The following is a 21767-nucleotide window of genomic DNA, read 5'->3' on the forward strand; positions in this document are numbered from 1 at the left end:
TATTATAGCTCTTTGAGTTTGTACTGAAGCCATAAATAGAAAAGTGTTTCTGCTGAGCATTGGTAATATGAAACTCCCTTAAAGACAATGTTTCTTTATCACACCTTCCATACTCTACACTGTCCTTTATATCAATTCCTTTAATAGTTAAACAGTAAATTCCATTTAGACCAGCAAGGAGAGTCTCACAGCTTAAACTTTGAAGCAAACTTCATTCTCAGAAAATGAGCAATTTGCATGCTATTGAGGAAAAAGAACAAATCCCACAAAATTCCATTACCTAAATTGTACTCATAAGAGTTTCATAACATCCAACCACTAAATGCTAATTTTGCCAGTCTAGCTTGGCAGATGTGAAGTGTCTTAAATACAAGTAAAAGCTGATCCTCAAAAACAAGGGCACATTGAATTTTTCTAGCCTATACGCAAGATAAAAGTCCTAGATTTCAGCAAGCAAAAAGTATTCTTCCAACTACAGGTTTTCTCTGGCTGCTTCATTTTCCCATTATACATCATTATATGCTGTGGTAGTTTCTTGAATAGTAAGTGGATGCTAAAAGACTGAGAATGTTTGTTCTTTTGTTTTATGTTTCTAAGTCAAACAACATGTAGAAGAGAAGATGGTGATACAGTCTGAGCCTTGTTTAAGAGGGTGGCTGGTTGTGCTTGAATGTGCTTGAATATGCTTGAATTTGGAGAGAGATTAAATTATGGAGTAGAAAGATAAAACAGAAATTTTTTCTAAGACCTGGGCATTCCCAAAGAGTCTCTTTGAACTGAAGGACCTTAGCAATGGGGGGATGTTTTAAACTTTGAGGGATTGCATGGCAGTTTTTGACTGCAGGGAGAACAGACTTTGCAGCTGAGTGATGTTTGTAAATGTCGTAGTTTAGCCCCAGCCAGCAACTAAGCACCACGCAGCCGCTCGCTCACTCCCCCTACCCCAATGGGATGGGGGAGAGAATTGGAGGAGTAAGAGTGAGAAACACTCCTGGGTTGAGATAAGAACAGTTTAATAATTGAAATAAAGTAAAATAGTAATGATAATAATAACAATAGAATAATGATAATAATAATAACAATATACAAAGCAAGTGATGCACAATGCAATTGCTCACCACCCGCCGACCGATACCCAGACAGTCCCCAAGCAGCGATCGCTGCTCCCCGGCCAACCCCCCCCAGTTTCTATACTGAGCATGACGTCATATGGTATGGAATAGCCCTTTGGTCAGTTTGGATCAACTATTCTGGCTGTGCCCCCTCCCAGTTTCTTGTGCACCTGGCAGAGCATGGGAAGCTGAAAATTCCTTGACTAGCATAAGTACTACTTAGCAACAACTAAAAACATCAGCGTGTTATCAACATTCTTCTCCTACTAAATCCAAAACACAGTACTGTGCCTGCTACTAGGAAGAAAATTAACTCTATCTCAGCCAAAACCAGGACAGTAAAGTAGCAGTGTGGCTATGCGGATATGGACTAGGAAAAAGCAGCAAAGGGTTAATCCTAGGAGAAATGCAGCTTTCTCCTAGCTTTCATGGAAAGGAGAGGAGGTGAAGAGGGAAAAAGCTTCTACTTTGCTTTGTCAGTTATTCACTAATTTTCTTAACTGCTTCACAAAATTATTATATACCTATTTTACTTCATGACCATCATACATATTCACACGTGCACACACACATGTACTCTATCCTGACAGCTAATATTATTAATTTTGGTCTGCAGCAGCATCACCTCTAGTCACAGCTGATGCCCAGAATACATGTGACTGTATGATTTGATTTATGGAAGCTTGAAATGTGAGCCATGTGAAGGAAAGAGTAGTGCTGGAAAACCCAATTAACCTCCAATGAGGAATTAAAACATGTCTGAGTGCTAACAATGGGCTATTGGTAGTTTATAATCATAACCCAAACTTTAAGTTTTAAAAATTGTAAGTTACAGTACAAAACAGTTTGAGGAGAGTTTCAATATCATATTAAGCCTTTGGATGTGAAAAGAAATAAAGGAGAATAGATTTGTGTTGAAATATGTTCAATTCTGTATCTTTCTTGGAACATTCTCCTGTAATATATATTACAAAATAAGTCTTCCAACTTAGCTGTTTTCTTGATATCTTTTAAAAAAAAAAAAAAATCACATCAATGGGTTGACTTTTTTCCCCCTTCCCAGAGAAACTTATTTCCTGTCCAAGTACTAATATCTTTTCTAGATTTCATCTACCAACGCTATGAGAACAGTACTAATACATCTAGCTCACTGTTACTAGGAGCTTCTTTTTTACAGAATCACTTGAACTGCATTCACTCTCTCCTTTAACATGATAGAAAGTATCTGAAAGGACCAAAAGTTTATGCAAGTTTCTGTGAAGACTAAATTTACTAGCATATCTTAGGGTTTTTCTTTTAATACCTAATTTGAAACTGTTCTGTCAAAACTCACAATCATCAATAATGTTTGCTTATTTTTGGTAATCTTTTTTTTTTACCCCTTCACCCTCTTTAGGCAATGTAATGTGTATAATGCTAGATGAATAGAATATTTTAGAGTAGGAGTGCAGTGGTATCTAGTAGAAAAGAGAAGCACTGGTTTGCTTGAGACAAAATGTTCAAATTCCATTGTGTGAATAGTTGAGTACAAAGGAAAGGTAATTGTATATTATGCCTCTTGCTAGAAGATTTTTTTTTTCATGGACAACTAAGTAATTTTCAGTATTGTTAGTTGCAAGGTTCATACAGCCTATCTGACAGATATTACTGTGTAATAAGTAAGAATATTCATGATAGTTCACAAAGCTAAAAATTCCCTTTCATAACTACTACCTGAAATGGGAAATAGAAGGTGGGATTCTGAGTCCAAAAAGATCATCGCTTTGCCAGCCCTCTCACACAACTGCACCATCATGTTGATGGTGCTGAATGCTCTCATTCCCATGTCTGTTTAGCTTGCAGACCCTGGGAGAAGATACCTGAAGCCTTCTAAAGAGCACTAGGGAATGAATCCTTACATGAAAGGTGCATGTCTTGAGTTTTCACGGGTACAGAAAAGTTATTTAATATCAAGGTATCTCATACCACTCTCAAGGTAGGTGGCAAGGCAAGAGTAGGAAGGCATCTCAAAATGCTATTTTGGTATCTGTATTGTTGCGGCTTAATAGACATAACAGTAGTGAATGCCTGACAGCGGTCTGTCTGTCTTTTTTTTTATGCTTGGAATTCTGTTGTAACTTATATTCATAAGCACCTTCCTGCTACCCAAAACCTATGAAAGAGTTTCAGTTTGGTATTTTGTTCTCCCTGTACTATCCCTGTAAGATTTGTGCATGTATCAGTTCCTACTAAACCTTACTAAATAATGTGTAGTGTCTTACTCTCCACTAAAATTAATGACAGTACACTTACTGGCTTATTTGTGTAGGAACTGACTCTGTGCGTGCAAAGGGAATGTAAATAAAGCTTGGGCAAAATGTAAATATTTCCTTTTGGCATAAATGAAGAGCAGTGTTTTGTGTATTAATAGTAATATTGGTAACAAGTAATACTGGGGTTTAGGATGTCATGAAGGATCTTAAAATTTCTACAGTAGGAAGCTGGGTGGGTACCAGAAATGTAATAGGTGCAGCACTGGTTTGTGATGCAATTCATACTCTAAGAAGCCAGACAAAACAATACCTGCAGAGGAAATTGTTCGTAAGCGAACTCACAACTGCTATTCAGTACAGATGGTTGAATAAGTGTTCAAGATTAATAGTGAAATCAACATGTCTATGCTAGATAAGTATTCAGAACTTTGAAATATGGACATGATTTCTACAAATTTTTCCAACTGTACAACTTCCATGGAATTTTACATAAATTGTAACCAGCCATAGTATGACTTTAATTGCTAGTTGTCAACCAAAGTCCAACTGTCAATAAACACTTTATAGTGCTGAAAAACATTGGTTATCCTCTGTTAGGTCAGTACTTAATGAATTAAAAGAAAACTGTTCCATGAACTCACACAGGTAAGAAATTAAGAAGGGGTGGCTACTTTTTCTGGGTACATTCTATCCACCCTAATGTGTTTTGCACTCCTTTTTCTGTCTAGACAGAAATCAGTTTGCATCACAAATCTCTCCAGACTGCTTTGTGAATTAATAGCTAGTCAGATTACTTAAAGCCAACATCACAGTTTGTCAAATTACCGGCTCTGTACTACTTTCTTGGACATTTTGACTTTATACTGATTGAATCCTTCAAAGAACAGGCTGCCTGAGAATGAAAAGTCCCATGGAGTCATTTGCCAGCTGTTGATATTTTGACCATTACTCAGCTGTCTGGAGGCAGCCACAAACTGTATTGAATTACATTAAAACAATTGTCTAATGGCATGTAAGAAGAAAACTATATGAAGTAATTTTTCTTAAATTGTGAGGGAATTGCCACATATACATGCTTTTTTTTCCTAAGCACAATACTGTGTATGTTCACCAAAAACATCTCAAAAGATAGTCATCACTTCTCTTGGACTGTGCTTTCTTTTTCCGTGTTTGGCTGCTGTGTTCCAGAGTTTCAACTCTAGTGAGTAACTCCCCCTCGCCTATTTCTGCATAAAGTTTGAAACTGAAAATATATGGCAAATGTTACAGAAATCTTTACTGCCTCCCCACACCAAGAAAATCAGCTTTCTGATAGCTGATGGAATTCAAAACACAGAAAATTCAGCAGGTCAGCATGCATGTTGGATCCTTGTACTGTTTAGGAAAACCAAAAGAATTATGGCTAAGAGCCTGGCTCCCTCTTTCACTGCTGAGCAGCAAAGAATAACCTATAGCTTCAAGATGCCATATGAAGAGAAAAACTGAAAATAAGCTAAAATTATCCTTCATTAAAGGCGGTCTGATCAACCTATGCGCTATTGCTTGTCAATTACATTTTCAATTGTACTCTGCGCTCCCAAGGTACCTACAGAATACTGGTCCTGTCAGTGAACCCATCTTAAGTTTGACTGCTATGGCTGTCCTTGCTTGTTGATGCTTCCAAATTCAAAGTAAACCTCTAATCTTTTTTGTACTATGTGATTTAAATAAAAAAAATTGTCGCTATTCCTCTTCAATTGTAAATATTTAAAGCTTATTGGGGTACATCAATCATCACAGTTATGTTGCTGAATACGTTGATTTCAGCTTCGATGTATATGCCTGACAACTTCAAACTAGCTGGCTTAGGCATCTACAGCATCATATCTGCCTTAGTGTAAGCTTTAACATAAACTTTTCCTTGACCCTGATAAATGGCTTAATTTAATGGCTTAATTTCTCCTCAAACCTGAACACTGCTTTTGGGACTAAAGTCCATGCTGCCATAGCAGCACTCTTATTTATTTTACCTGAACTGGCTAGATAGCAGCCATCTTGGGCATTGATTACATATGCGGTAACCTAGGTTCTGTACCCTAAAACTGCATTATATTGCCCACACTCACATTTGCTGTTGTTCAGTTTGCTTCTCAATATTTTGTAAGGGCTGTTTGAGATGTCTTCAAAGATAGTCAGTTGTGTATATCTTTCAAAAACTTGTCTCTTCATTTCTTGAGTGGCATAAAGCCTATTAAATAAGCCAGAACTGCTGCCTGACTGGCTAAAGGTGTATACAATAGTGATCATCAGAAGCAGGTAAATTAAATACTTTTTTCATTGTGTTATTGCAAGTTAAGGCATCTTACAGGTCTGCAACACTACCATCTATTATGCTACTCTGCATATTCAGTTCTTCTCTATTTTCACACTTCCCCATTCTCTTTATATAAAAGATGCACAGATACCTAAATGAGAAGAAGTTACCTGATGGGCATATTGCTTTGCAGTTAAACTGTAGCTAAACATCTGATGGATAGGGGAACAAGAGGGATAATAAGAGACAAGTTGTCTAGAAGATGGCAGGGTTGTGTTTGATTGAATTTTTTACCAGGAAGACACCATTGTGACTACCCGCTGTCTTTGTTTAGCAGAAAACTTCTGGCTTTGAACCTACATCTAGAGAAATAGCTCTGTTCATTGCATCATAACTGGAACAGGTTGCCCAGAGAGGTGCTGGAGGCCCCATCCCTGGCAACATTCCAGGTCAGGTTGGCTGGGGCTCTGAGCAACCTGATCCAGTTAAAGCTGTCCCTGCTCGCTGCAGGGGGGCTGGGCTAGATGACCTCTAAAGGTCCCTTCCAACCCAAAGCATTCCATGATTCTATGATAATGAACAACTAGTAATAAAAGACAGTATTTATTTCCCAGGACTGTATGTACATTACAGTGGAGGAAGTTAATGATCACATTTGGAGATGAAGGTGCAGATATAAGAACTACTCTACCATTAGTGTAATACATAGAAACATTCTGAAGTAAGCACATTGCCAGTGATAAAATTTGTTAAAACGCAACAGTTGTCTGTCTTACCAAAGATTATTCTTCCTAATGGACCCATGAACCATAAAGGGAAAGGATTACTCTGTAAAATGTAATCTTTCTTTCTAAATAACTGACAAAATAGTCAAGTACTTGCATGCCTAGGCATTTTACATGTTTGAGTGAACAGAATGCTTTTGTATTCATTTAGTCAAGTGTTAAATATGTTTTAAGGCCCTGAGAACAGCATTTCAGAGCTGCTTTCTGGAACACATTTTTGTGATGAAATTATTTGTCAGCTGATGATTGCCGGGAAGTAGAACAGACATTATTTACTTCAAATCATCAGATTCTACTTAGCACAGTAACAGAAAGAAAAATAATTACATAAGTCAGGATGTAAAGCTAGAAAAATACTCAGAGCATTATGCATCCAGAGTGTGCTACGGAAATCTTTAAAGAACATTTCTTTTGTCAAAATAGTATTTTATTTCTACGCTTTCCACAGTAGTAAGCCTTTTAGCAAGGACCTGGAGGTCAGTGATTCTTGGTTTGGGGCGAGCAAAATGAATAAAGACAATGGCAATGTGTTGTTCGTCCATGCTTTTTGCCCGAGCTGCCTTTTGATTAGTTCTTAGGGGTTTTTTATGTTTTCGATTTAGCTAGTTTTCTCATGATTGATCACAAATGTGGTGTTGTTTGCTCATCTGGCTGAGAAGACTGAGTTTTAAACCCTGATTACTTTCATCACTAATTTACTTTTAATTTTTTTTACAAGGATTACTGCTATTTACCATGTATAATTTTCAAATATACGACTTCAGTAAACAAACCACATCATGGTAGAATCCATTAGCATTCTTTTATCACTGAAGAGTGAAGATCAGCTCTCCTCATGTGATCATTTTACAAAACTGAAAGAACGTTATTTGTTAATTAGTTCTGCTGTTTGGAAAATAGCAATTCTACTGGTTGTTATATTTTGTAGTACCTTTGCCCTCATTCAAACTGCAGTTCTCAGCATGGTGGGAGTGATTTTCTTTTGCAGTCCTGAAATACCCAGCTTTCAGAATTCTGCTGTTAAATGAACAGGAAACTGGTATGCTGCTTGTATCAGATGGCATCCCCAGAGTCAGTTCAATCCAGGAGTACGCATGTGTGGTTAACAATGTAGCTTCAACTGCTTACAGCACACCAAGACTCTAAAAAAAGCTGATCTCAGTAGTTCAAAAACTAGCTTGTGTTACCCATTACTTTCCTGATAAGACCTTTCATGAGTCATTAATCTTCATCTGGGTCAGATAAGATCCAACATGCTACAGTATTACCAGACATGCCTCTTGCAACTACACAGAATGACTGGTTTGTGTTGCCAAAAAAAAAAGCATGTTCTGCTGTCTGAAAAACAACTCCGTGCCAAATCTTTAGTTAGTCATTCATTTTTAGCCCATTTCCAGTACAGGAAGTTTTTGGATACATTGTCATTTGTAATTGGAAAGATTCCATAACTTTTTTGTTAACTGTCTAAATGAGACAGTAGTCTGCCTTTCCACAGTGAAAATTAGGGAAGAAAAAAAAAAAAACAAAACAACCTATTAGAAAATGTTTTCCTTCTTTGAAATAAGTGAAGCTTGCCTTACTGAACGTCTTGTATAAAATAATTTTCATGTGAAAGTAATTTGAGTCTGAAATAATTTTCCTCACTTTCCAGTTTGTTTTTATTAGCTATATTCCATTGATTTTGTGATAATATGTGGGATTCCGTGTTCAAAATGCAAAATGCCTTTTTTTTTTACATGAAACTGAATTCTGTGAAACTTCCCTGCTTTGGTTTTGAGACTAGAAAATGAGCATAAGCAAAAGAAACTCCTAATTAATTAAGGAAATGCACAATGTAACATTGTCCAGGTCTAAAATTATCTTGGTATGTTGTGTAAATACTAGGATTATTTAGATAGCTATACTGTGAATTTTTAAAAATATTAGAATACCACTACAAGTAGAGGTAAAATAAAGTGACTTCCTTGAAGAATCTGGAAAAAAATATTCCTAGATAATTAAATATGCCCATTATAAATGGATGGAATTGATTTAGAAAATATTACTGTGAGACCCAACCTGAAATATGAACAGTCCAGCCTTTGTACAAGTTTTCCGACTGAGGACCTGGTAAAATCAAAGCATATACTATGGCATATCAAAGTAGAATGAACAGATTTCAAACAGCCACAGAATACGTCTGTGTCACAGCTTTCTGAAGAGATTCTGAGGATGCTGCTTCATCCTATGTTTTCAATTTATCCATTCTTACTGCTGTGCAGACAGAGACAGAAATTATCTTCCTGAATTCCACGTAAGGGGAATATTTATGGATCCAGATTTTTTAATTCTGGTCAGTATATACAGAAAAGTTAATTGGAAGTGATGACGAAATACTTTCTGGTTTTACTAGGAAAGGGATTTGATCTGAAATGTTGCATTAAATACAGAAAATTTCAGGGAAAGAAGGAATGATGTGACATTCATATTGGTGGTGTTATTTAGAGACCCAAAAAGATCTTGCAATTGTGTATTGATTTGTATGAATTAGTACTATCCTGCATAAAAATGAAGATACTGAGTGTGTAAAATGACTGCACAGACTTGTGATTGCAAAATTACAGTTCAAGACAGGCCCCTTTTTAAAACTTGACTTGGTAAACTTACTTGTTTTATATACAAAGTGATTTTTATCAAAGCCATTTATGTTGGAAGCTCTTCTGCAGTTCTCCCAGCATTTCTTTGTATAAGGAGCACTTGCTTGTGTCCTTATAACATACAATGCAAAAACATTACTTTAAATAGTTTATGATGCAGTTTATTTTTCTGTTTATTTCCAGAAGAGATATGCACCCTTGTAATTGCAGAAACTTTCCCTGAAGATTCAGGACTTTTCACGTGCACAGCAACAAATGAACATGGTTCAGTAACAAGCAGTGCACAATTAACTGTCTGCTCAGGTATGTGACGAAGGGAAAGAGGAATTTTTAATCTTAGATCTTAGATAATTAATTTACCTCTGAAGTTATCAGTCTGCTTCCCTTGTAGAAAAGGGCTGCTGTGAGACAGGGGTCTTGTCAACATCAGAGCATTCATATAAAGCAAACAATGTTTTTATTGGCTTATTTCCTAGTTTAGTATTTTTATTCATGTAAAATACATTTTTTAAAGTGTCTGCCACAAACCTGGCAGATTTTCAAGCATTAGGGTTCTGGGACTAGATGGCAGCAGAGGCAAAATGAAAGCAGATGAAATTATGCTACCAAAGGTGGCATATGCCTTTTGTAAAATAAAAAAACTGTGACATGGTATGTTTAGTTTTGTAAGATGTTTACATACATATTGTTGTGGAATGCACTAACCCAGCTGCCATTGCAAACATGCTGTGTATACATACATCCTTCAGTATTTTTAAATCATTTGTTCTTAAATGATGCTGAGAGTCCAGGAAGAAGAAATCCTGTTTTAGATGGTGTTGTCCCATAGTACTTGCCAATCTTGGTGGCTGGATTCCTGGAACAGATTTAGAAGGATCTGTAAGGTTCCTTATTGTGCCTTTTGCATGGAGCAAAGTCAGAAAATGAATAGCCAGTCATGTATCTAATTCAGCATGAATTATCAACAGGAGGTCTAGAAAAAATATCTGCACAGAACCAAAGAGATCTCACCTTTAATAAACTGAAAGTACAGCATGTATGTACCATGTACTTTGTCTATGACTTGTCAGAGAGACATTCTTTTTGATTTCTTTTAGCCAATTCAGAAAACTCTAGTCATGAATCATTGACAAAAGAATCCAACAGTGATGATTTCCATCATTTCCCACCACTTCCTCCAGCTGAAATTAGCTCTCTTGAGCTTCTTCCTAAGAAACATACAGAGACCCACCAAGAAAACAACACTGAGTTGAGATCTGGTGTGACAGCCCTTCAACTACAGCTCAATTCGTCTGAGGAAAAAACAAATGGCATCCACCCGGTTCATGGAGTAAATGGAATGACTAACAGCCACCCAAATAGTGATAAATCCATCCCGCCTACAGCTGTCTTGCTTTCACCCACAAAGGAGCCACCACCTGTGCTTGCCAAACCAAAACTGTGAGTATTTTGGGGTTTTTTTGTTTTGTTTTGTTTCATATAAACTTGATATTTGTTGAAAGCAAATTTTTGCCTGGAGCAATTTAGTGTTAGACAAATAATGGACAAAGACTGTGCCTATCCCTTGAACTACCTTCTTACTGCTGTGATTTATGTCCCAAAGAGCTGTGTTCTTTCTCATAATGCTACATCAAAGGGAAGTGCATTACATATACAAAATTCTACAGACAGATTTAAGATGAAGTCACAAAAAAGAAATAAGTGGTAGTGCCTGTTGCTCTGCACTTTTTATTCTTAGTCACTGTACCTAAATGTCGTAGTGACCTGAGATTCTTGCATGCTATTCCTTTTTCAACACTGGTTAGCTATCTTTATTCTGAATGTTCTTGGTTTTGTGTAGTCAGTGGATATTCAGGTGTGTAGTGTTTGTAGTATTTCTTACATTATGTTTATATATAACGTAACTCATTCTGCTGTCAGATTACAATGGCTCTTTTATAACTGAAAATCTGAAAACGAAAAGCTCAAGGAGGGGAGAGAGAAATAAGTGAAAAAAAACGTAGTAACATTTTTACCCTATGGTAGTGATGATACCGTACTTATGCAAGAGTGATCTTATGCTGACTGTTAATTTATAGCTTGATTTTAGCATTGCATAGACTCCTCTTTTCCATCTCCCTCAAGAATTTTTGGGGTGTGACAAAGGAACTAAAATCTTTTTTTTTTTTTTCATTTGCATCAATAATAAGAAGGGATTATTAATCATAAAAATGTGTTTAAGAAGCATGACATATGGTCTTTAAGCAAATGACCTTGCTAAGCTTGATAACAAGTTTTCACAGGATAACTTGCAAAATATAAAAATGCTGTCCTTTTAGCAATCATGTACCATTTTTTAACACACAAAAATATATGCTTAAGGCAGCAAGCCAACAGGGTTCCCTTTCTGCATTCGTCACTTTTTCCTTTCTGTTGCTCTTTGTTATTCTAAGCAGTCTCTGACAACTGTAGAAGAGAAGGAGGAGTGGAAGAAGTAGAAAGACAGAGTGGTGGAAGAAGAGTATATATGGTAGTGATTGCAGATATGGGAGGGAGGGTGCTGAGGATGGCAACCTGCAGGTGATATGGTGTGGAGTGAGCCGGGTGGTCCTGTACCCAGCACATCTGTTGCAAGACCATTTGTGAAGAAAGGAGATAGCAGCTCCAGCAGAGCAGTAAAAATCAAATTTCACCCCAGAGCTTTCTTTCCCAGATGTGAGTTGCCCTAGTTAAGGGCGAGAAGGCTGTGTAATAGACTTCCCAGTGTATAATGTTCACTGCTACTTGTGCAAAATTTATTTTGTTTTTAAACATAGAGTCAACATAAAAACAGAGGTGAACATTGTATACAATGATGTGAGAGGGATGCTATTACGAGAATCAGTTGCTGATGTCCAAATTTATGACCTTGGAAATCCCTAGTGCAATTGCACTTGAGTTCTATATTTTGCCATTAACAACACCTGATGTGCAAGAGACTGATCCTGTTTGCAGTCAAGATACATGTTTTGCTTGGCCAAGGCCAGTGTAAATCTATGTTGCTGTCAGAAATGGAAATCTTGCCTTCCCCTCAGCCAAGTATTTTGCTCCCAAGCATAGTGATAGCATAAGAAAGGGAAAAGGTGCTAACAGCAGGAAGAAAAAAATGTCTGGCTGCAGAGACTTAAAATAAGCTTTCAGCATTTGGGAAACTGCATCCCAAGTCAAAGCCAACAAAATAATTGCATTAAAATTAGCTAAGTAGTAAAGTAGCTGTCTCAAAACACGAGAGTGATCCCTCTTGAAGAGAACTCATCTATGGAGTTGTATATGTCCATAGAGTATTAGTATTTGATGATAGAAGCAGCATATATTAACAATGACATAACAGCAAATATGTTTATTATAACCCATGTTTTTAAAATTATTTAAAGTAATGTCAGCTATGTAGAAAGCTTGAAGCTTCTGAATATCATTAGTGAGTTTTATTTTTGATGAAGACTGACTCAGATTTTAAATTTCCTAATGAGCCTTTTCTTTTCAAGGTCATCTTAACTCATAAATTACTTAATAGGTTTATCTGTGAACTCTCTGAAAATAGTTTATTCAGCCAACACTGAAAAAAATTGCAAAGACTTTGGGAATGCTGGGCTCTTTTTTGTTTGGTGGGTTTTTCTGGGTTTGGGTTTGTTTTTTTTTTTAGTTTAACAAGGAGGAGAGACTGAGTACCTTCTTGAAGTATGAAATACATTTGCGCCTTGGCAATGCAGCTGTAACCAACACCTATAAATAATGATTTACCACAATTCAGTCCAACCAAGAGCTGGAGTGCTACAGAGAGTTATTGTAGTTGTTTTCAGGCTTGAAAAGTGTTTTTAGAACCCTACAAAATGCTCAGTTTGTGGTTACGGACACTAAAGTTAAGTAATCCTTAAGGCATAGTATTAGTTGTTGCCTCAGTCTGGTGCTGAGAATATTTAAAACAGCGTTTAATGTGATAATATGCAGAATTTTCTTGGAAAAAAAAATATAGAGAGAATTAACTAGGAAAGCAGTCAATACCAGATATTTTGCTAACACAGAATTTAAAAGACAATAATGCTAAATATGGTTAAAGAGCACAATACTTTGTCACACCCTGTTTGCAACATGTCCCCATGAGTGCATGATATCTTCAGATACTTTGCCTCTCTCACGATTAGGCAAATAAGTGTTAGTATTAATTTTAGTCTGTAGCCTGCATGTGAAAGTGCTGCCCTAAACCTCTCATAATCCTCAGTCTGAATGTCTGCAAAAAAGGCAGGACACTGTTCTGTAGAACTGTATATAACATGTCCATGGTTTCAGATGAAGAATTTCCATTCAAATGGCCTAGTATTACTGTTATTTTTCCGTGAGTCTGTTAAAGCAGTAACAGAAAAGAAGATGGCATTCATATGGATACTAGATATACCTAGGTATGTGATGTAAGTTAGCTTCATAACAAGCCATCAGTTCAAGGTTCATAGACTCAATGTGATTACAGTGTGGTGCCAGAATTTCCTGACCAGAGAGCTTCTCTTCAAATGGCTACTGTTTTACCCTCTTTGTGCTGGAGCATTATTGCAGTCTATCATATACAATGATTAGAAAAGGTATTAGCTTAGCAGGAGTTGTTCTCTCCCATGCTTCTCCCTTTCAGATGCAGAGAGCAACTGTAGATCTTGATAGCCTTCTTCCTATAGTTAATACATTAATATAAACTCAAAAGAAGCCAGTAGGAAGTGACACGTTTGACACCTTTAAAATTAGCACAGCAATACCTACCTCTGTAGAATGATATTGCATTATTGTGAGAAGTAGGATTCTTCATGGGCGTGCATCACACATGCCATGAAGGAGATGAATGGGCAAAATTCCTGAATTCCATCTCACCCAGTTCTCTCTGACAATGTTTTTTTTTTTTTTTTTTTTACAGTGAAAATGAAAGGCAGGTATTAATTTTGTAAAAAGAATACCTGTTAAAAGTGAAAAGTGGTAAGATAGAATTTCTTGCAGTTTATTAAGTTGTTGATAATTAGTATTTCCTTCAACAGACATGGCTATATTGTTTCTTGGGTTTTTTTTCTGAGATTTTGGGGGGTTTTAAGATGTATTCAAAAGTCTTGGTTTTTTTAAATAATACACAGAAGAAATTAATCATAAACATAATATAAAAGATATCAGTTTGTATGTAAAATTAGTAAGGAAAAGCTGAGATTATAATTAAAATTATCTCTTAAAGATAAGGAGTTAATCCAGTTGATATGCATCAAAGTCACTGCTGTATGAGTTGATAGAACCTCCTTAACTAAAAACACTTGTGTTCATACTAGTTGTGAAAGTGATACTATTTCTTGAACTATTTGTCACTTCAGTCTCCATTCCTCAGCAGCTGTTTCTTTCATGATTTCTTCTGTTTTGTAACCGATGCCTCAGACATTTTTGCAAAGATGCTACTTCAGTCATTTCTAAATGTGTCTTATGCCCTTTACTAAAATGTTTACTTCACTATTTTTCACTCATCACTGAAATTATTCTTAACTTGATCTTTCTGCTAGCAATTTGCTTAATATTGAACTTGTATTTCTAGTCATGTACATGCTATGATGTTTGTAATGCCTGTCCTGCCAGGCATTGGGTTTTAAAGATACTGCAAGAAATTACTAGTTCCTTAATAATTGTATTTGATGTATGCAAGTAGTAAGTCAGTGTTTAGACGATATTAGGTAGAGCCGGATAGAAAAAGAACATATGAGAATAGCCAGGAAACCTATGATTAATGCCTTGGAATATACAAAAGCCTAAGAGAGCCCAGGCCACTGAAGCCCAGACATTTGTGCTGGGAGCTTTGAAGGCTTCACATTTGTTCTTTTCCAGAACAATAACATTCTGGAAATGGTGAGAAGACATGTGATGTAGGAAAACTGTTTTCCAACTAGTTGTGCTAATGTATATATGAATGTGATTTGCTTTAGCAGCCTAAACTAGCAAAGACTGACCACAGAAATGTTCAACTGGAATGTTAAACACTGATTTATGTAAGTTTTTGTTTGAAGTTATTGCATCTACTGATAAAAACCTGAATAGAAAACCATTCTTGCATAGTTTGAATGATGCATAGAGCAGAGCTCTGCTGCCATTATTTGTATGAAACAAAAAGTAACAGAGCCTTTCCCAACTATGGGAAAGATATTCCCCACCTCTTATATGTGATTCAACAATGAACTATGTCCTAGTGAGTTTTCCATATTTCTCCAAAAGTTAAGTTAAAAAACAAAAGCGGATATTATTAATTTTGAATTAGAACGTTCAATCAGAAATTTGTATAGTATATATTCAAGATTTATTTGTTACAGCAAAAATGTGGAAAGTGAAAGCTTTGTCATTACAGAAATGCAAAAAGAAAAAGAAAACATGGCCATTACAAAAAACTGTGAACTTATAGAGACAAACAATAATTTAAATCGAAAGACAATAATTTAAAATTCCATGGAGTCTGAAAATTCACATTACAAATATGTGCTCTTATAGAGAATAAGACAGTGGTTAGCATCCCCCGTAATACTTTCTGATAGAAAAAACTTGTAAAGTAATGTATAATTGAGGTTCTCATACTCCATAAGGCTGAACAGAATTCAAAGTTGTAAACATTCATAGCATTTTACTTGGAAATGAAGAAGAAAATCTGCATCTGTATAAGAAAATTTTGTGACACACTTGTGTAGGAGTTAGTGATTACAGTAAACTTGTAACTTTGCATTCACGAACAAAGGTCCATCCAGGTCCACTTCTTTAGTTTCATCTGCTGTGCTCTTTCAAGATTGGTAAGGACCTTTGGATCCTTATCTTGCTCATAAAGTCTAGCCACAATACAACTGATCTACAAATATTTTCTGCTGTAGTAGAAATAACTAATGCTAACAAAATTTGCTAAAATATAAAGCAGAATAACTGCACAGAAAGTTAATCACTTGATTATAGTATGTCTCCTGAGCATTTTCTACATCTGTTTTCACAATTAATATATGAATGGTTCATTTGTAGTTGTAGTGTTTTTGTTTCTTATTTCATACCAGTATTTTTTTAAACAGGATTAGACATAAAACAAGGAAAACTTCTGTGAAGAATTTCCATTTCAGTGGCTACTAATCAACAGGCGCTTGTTGTACTAGGACTAGGGTTTATGATTTACTAGTAACTGATAATATATAAAAATAGAAAAGGCTTTATGAGAGAATATACTAAGAAACAGGGGTTTCTCTCAATTTTCCCAGGCTATTTTCTTACACAAAAGTTGTAAATCCTGAGAAGGAACAAAAAATATTATAGTGCTTCATGGCACGCCTGAGGACAGAATATAGTAGATTAGATTAGATTAGTTTAAACCAAGGTATTAGTTGACTTCCTTAGTGATCTTAGATCACTGTGAAAAACTCTGAGACCACTGGGAGATGGAAGAGAGGAAATAGGAAGTGTTAAGAAATGTAGGTTGAAATTTGCATTTATTTATCCTGGTTTCTATCTCACTGTTTTAGAGAATGAAGGGAGTGTTTTTTAGTTTTTACCAAAAAAGATAGATCAGTAGAACAAAGTTTCTGAGCATGTTGTGGATGTTAGATTGATGTTTGCAGGTAGGAGAGATGAAAAATTACACAGATGATAGGAAGTTGCAGCTGTAGAGACAGCTACCTGTTAAAAAAGTATGCAGGGAGACCCAGTGAGAGGACTCGAGTCAAAACTATCATTCTCTTTTCTTCCAGGGGCTAAATCCTAAATCTCCCTACAAATCTTTAAGCTGTTCTATCTTTATTTCCTTATGACTAAAAGAACACTTCTAAAAGCATGGCTTTCCTAGAGAACTGCAAACAATTTAAGCATCATTTTTCTTACAAGAAAGAAGACCCAATATTGCTGAGAAAACTAGATTGTCTGTACTTAGTATGTTAAAAAAATATAAGTATAAATATATAATGCTTGTTTGAAAATGCTGTAATTGGGTTGTATCAAGTTATATCAGCTCTAGTGGAACTGCATGAACTTGAAGAAATATGAAGCTATTCCAGTTCCACCTCAAAATAGAGCTTTCTGTTCTGTAACTACTGATCAGATGGATCTGATGCTGCATGTGAATGATCTATTTTTTCATACTATCCTAAATTCAGTTTTATGAGACAGTTCTAATCCCAGTGACTTTCACGATTCCTCGGTTAGACACTTAAAGTCACATGAAAATGTGTGAACAATTTCTTTCATATTCCTCAAAATAGTCACAAATAACTTGAATATTGAAATGATGTGCTGGTCAGTCTGCTGTTAAAGGCAGCCTGCTCAGGCAGTAGAATGTCACTTTTTTCCCCAGTTCCTAAAGGTGACTTTAATGAAAAACTAAGAACAGATAGTAACTTGAAATTGTAAATAAAAATCATTAATCAGGTTTTTGTGCTTGTTCTGCTTTCAGTGACTTTAATTGCCTGTTTCAGACCAAGGAATATCATGATCCAAAAACAGTGGCGGCTATTGCTGAGAAATTTCCTTTTTGCCAATGCTTTTGTTAAAATAGTGTTAAAGGGTATATGTAAATGAACTTTAAGCCTTTTAAATTCTGCAGCAATAGAAGTTGAAATCTCTTTGTAACAATGGATATCCACAAAAAGAAAGGTTAAAGGTAGATGAGAAATGTATTTTTTAGGGTTTTTTTTCTTTCTTCTTTTGACACTGATGTTTTCTGACCTTTAGTAGGTGGAGAGAACTGCACATCCTGCTTACATAAAAGCTAATCATCAGTATTTTAACAGGAAAAGTCAAACATCCTTGAATCAGTTATAAAATATGTGTAGTGTATACCCTCCCAAAACTGCAGTAGTGTGTGTGCCGTCAGCACAATATGCACACAGGACTCCTGTGGTTTTTAGGGTTTTCTTTTAACACTGAAAGTAATTCAGGTTACAGGATATGCAGGGAAATGGAGGAAAATAAACACAGGTTCAGCCGCTTGTTTGAGCCTGTGCATTGTAAGTTTTTAGTTAAACATATGCTGTAAGCTTGTAAAAATCTTTAGTACCTCCAAGACTGCTCTCCCTCTCTTTTCTGCCTGGCTGTTGTTTCATAGCTTTGTTGCCTTTCTCACACCTTTGTTGCCAACTGTTACTCCCAGTTCTTCTCAAGGTACCAATAGCAGGCTTTTTTCTAAGAAGCAAATACAAACTCGAAGCTTGGCCTAAGTGCTAAGAACCTTCTTCATTTTCAGTTGGTGCTGGAAGTTTATGGAATCGTGAAGATACACAAATAGCCAGACAGTGTTACAGAATAAAGATAGCAAAGGCTGGGGGGATGTGGGGCAGATCATGCCATTGGGGTGGATTTTTTTTTCTGTAACAAGGTTGAGTGGATCAGTATGCTGGCAATTTATGATGCACATTTGAACCAGAAAATACAGGAGGAAATGTTGTACCATCTGTCTGCAAAAACACCTTTTGGTAGTCTTATGATAGCTAAAAAGCATTGAATTGAAACATTTTGACTTTTGAAACATTTCTGTTGTTTTTTGTTTCTTTCCTTCTCACTGAAATAACTGGATGGGTATAATGCTTGGAAATGATCAAGCAAATCAAATCCAAGTGTTCAGTTCTTCTAGTATGCAGCATTTTCTGAGAGGTTCTCAGTGTGGTTTTGGATAGGGAGTTCCTGTAGAAGTGTTCAAGAATTCTCTTGGATCACAGGATTGAGTTCTCAAACAAGCTGATTAAATGCTTCCCTGCATGCTAAGCCTTGCAGACTAATCATCATATGTACTTACTCCATATTTACATGACTCTGAAAATGGCATGCAACCACATTTGCCTTGGTATTGTTTCATCCCTGACCTCATAATTATGCAATTTACACATAATTTTGAAAGTGTAAAAGTATCATCTTTTGACGGGGAGAAGGAAGAAGGGAGGTGAGAAGGGATTAATTTTTTTTTTCCCCACTACCTTTGTTTTTCTCTGCCTCAATGCAGACAAATCCATTTTCCAGGACTGCTCACTTTGCCTGTAGCAGGTAGATGCTGAAGTTTCAAACCTGAGACAGATGGTGTTCATCATTTTGGGTTTGGTTTGGAGGAAAGAGGAGAAGAGGAACACTAAATTTTTAAGTACCAATAATAGTATGTCTGTCATCTTTGCCTTCTGAGTGACTTCCTAGAGAAAGGTCCCTTCTGGTTCAGGCTAAGAGCTTTTAAATAGTAGGGCAGAAGATTGCACTGCCACTTCCTTTGGCACCCAGGTCTGTTCAGAAATGAAGGAAACCTCTGCATACAGCACTTAGTATTCTAATCCAAAATGAGAAACTCATTATTACTCAGCCAAGACATGACATAGAAGTTGATTAATATTAGAAAATACAATTTGCCTTTTGGGAAAATCTGCTTGTACTTTTTGCACAGTTTTTGACAGTACTTTTTATCATGTTCTTTGCTGAGTATAAAATTGATCAAGAAATTGAAATAAAAGATCAACCAATATCAGTTTAAGAGCCTGAGAAGTACTGGCCAAAGTTAGTTCTGCCAATACTCATTTTGTTTGGAAAATGTGTTTGGTAGAGTCAGGGAAGATAAATATACAGGTATAAAGTTCCTTTTGATACTATGAACTTTTAAGTATTATGGACACTTCAGTAGGCCATGATAGGCATAAACATAATTATGTGAATGGTAGTTGGGGTAAACAGCAGATATTCTGTTTGAATGGAATTTGGAAGCTACATGACTTTGGCTTGAAATCTGCAACTAAATGAGAAATGATAGGTAATTGCTGTATCATTCTTTATATACATTCTTGTAACATAAAAAAGAAGGTGATTTGAGGATTCAGTTCACAAGGATAATTTCTGAATAGCTAATTTACTGTGTAATTTTTGTGTAAAGCAAAAAAGTAGCTAAACTGATTACAAGTTCAAGTGCTGGCTACACTCAGATTCCTGGTACCTACTGTTAGGTTGTCCCCTTGGTTTAATAAACTTGTTACTGGAACTTACCTTATCACAGAAACATCTGACCACCTGCAATTAGTCCTGCCCATCTACCTGCAGTAGGTCATGCCCATGCTTTAAAAAATGCTCTGCGAAAGTAGGAACTGACACTTGGGTAAGGAGAATTGCTGGACAGCAATCATAAACTCACATAATCATAAACTCACATAGTTACAGAACTACCTGTTTTTATTATTATTCTGTTCCCTCTTGACATATGCCAGGTTTTTAGGGTTTTGGGTTTGGTTGGGGGTTTTTTTGAGTGATATAATTGTCTGATGGTTTCCGTGCTTCTTCCAGCTGCAATTATACTACCAAGCTTTCCTTGTATGCCCTTTCAAGTTTTGTTCCTTGTCTTCAGGTTTAACTTCCATTACCTTTTGCATTTACTTACATTTACTGTGTTTTCATTTTCTGCCCCATGTTAAGAAAAGTTTCCGGTTGCAAAAACGGGACATTGGAAATCAGTGGCATTTGTTTCTCTCTGGTTCAATATGCTTGCTATAAAACTCTGGATAAAGAACTTCCATGTGCTAATTTTTTGTCATATACAGAATCAATAGAGGTGCCAGGGTTTAAAGGTACTGTCAGCCAATTAAAACCATATTCCTAGTTTATGTACTCATGTAAATGCCCACACTAAATAGATTGGAGAAGACCTAAGAACGGAACAAGTACTACAGGTCCTGTTCTGTCAGCCTTATTAATGCTATTCAATATTTCTTGCTATAAGAAGACTTATTGCTATCACCAAGACTTTTATGGAGGTAAGAACAGAAAAGGCTTATCCAGTGGAGGGAGCTGTGTTGCTTGGGTAGATGTCTGTCAAGGAGACAGCTTGATACTTTCTAGAATACTGAAAAGAGTATGATAAGAGCCATGGGTGAGGGACCACTTTCAGAGATCTCGTTCCTGCCCTAGCAAGAATACAAAGTTGGAAGCATGAGTCTAGAATTTGGCTACAGAGGAAAAGCTGGGTATTTAGCTCAAAACTGGTAGTAGTGAAAGCAGAAAAGACACCAATGCTTAGGGCAGGATGCTAGAAGTGTTTATACAGAATGCTTCAAAGATTAATATATAAAATATCTCCAGGGGATGAGAAAGGGTTGACCTTTGTATCAAGCAGAACAGTTGTTTACTAGAGATATAATCACCTTTTTATCTTCCAGTAGACTTGATAATATGTCATATATAGTGTGTGTGTATGAAAAAAGATGTATTTTGTGTGTGTATGTGTATATTATATATACAAAAAATGTGTCACTTGTGAATACTCCTACGAACCTAACATGGTTGAGATCTGTGATGTTCTAAGGCCTGTTACCTTGTGTCAGGCCTTTAGGTATCCTCACCAAACGCTGCAGTGTATTTAGTCAGAAAAATAATTAGCCTAGAGGAAGCTAATGGAATTGGACCCCTAGTAAAAGTCTCAAAATTTTGCTTCCAGGATGAGATCTAGGCAACACTCATATGACCTCTCAAAGGCACTGCTTTTTTGTTTCTTTTGACTAATTCCTTGTTATTACTCATCACAGATTTATTAAAGCAGATCTGTGTGGCTTGGTAATATGCACTGTATAAAATATCTTTGGTTTTCAAGAATGTGAAGCATCAACTCAGTACACCTGGAAATCTGTGTCTTTGTCTTTACTCCACATGCCTTTACACAGGCAAATTATTACTTTCTTGCATGTTCTTTG

General features: G+C 36.2%; 1 protein-coding gene across 2 annotated transcripts in view; it reads left to right on the plus strand.

Moving 5' to 3' along the window:
* Positions 1-21767, plus strand: part of PALLD (palladin, cytoskeletal associated protein) — a 209301-nt gene that overhangs the window by 82939 nt on the left and 104595 nt on the right. For both annotated transcript variants that reach the window (XM_075708759.1, XM_075708760.1), the window contains exons 8-9: positions 9262-9381; positions 10176-10518. In XM_075708759.1, the coding sequence (XP_075564874.1) occupies positions 9262-9381; positions 10176-10518 (463 nt within the window). The remainder of the gene's footprint in view (positions 1-9261; positions 9382-10175; positions 10519-21767) is intronic.

This window comes from Pelecanus crispus, chromosome 4 (assembly GCF_030463565.1).
Source record: "Pelecanus crispus isolate bPelCri1 chromosome 4, bPelCri1.pri, whole genome shotgun sequence".
Lineage (NCBI taxonomy): Eukaryota > Metazoa > Chordata > Aves > Pelecaniformes > Pelecanidae > Pelecanus > Pelecanus crispus.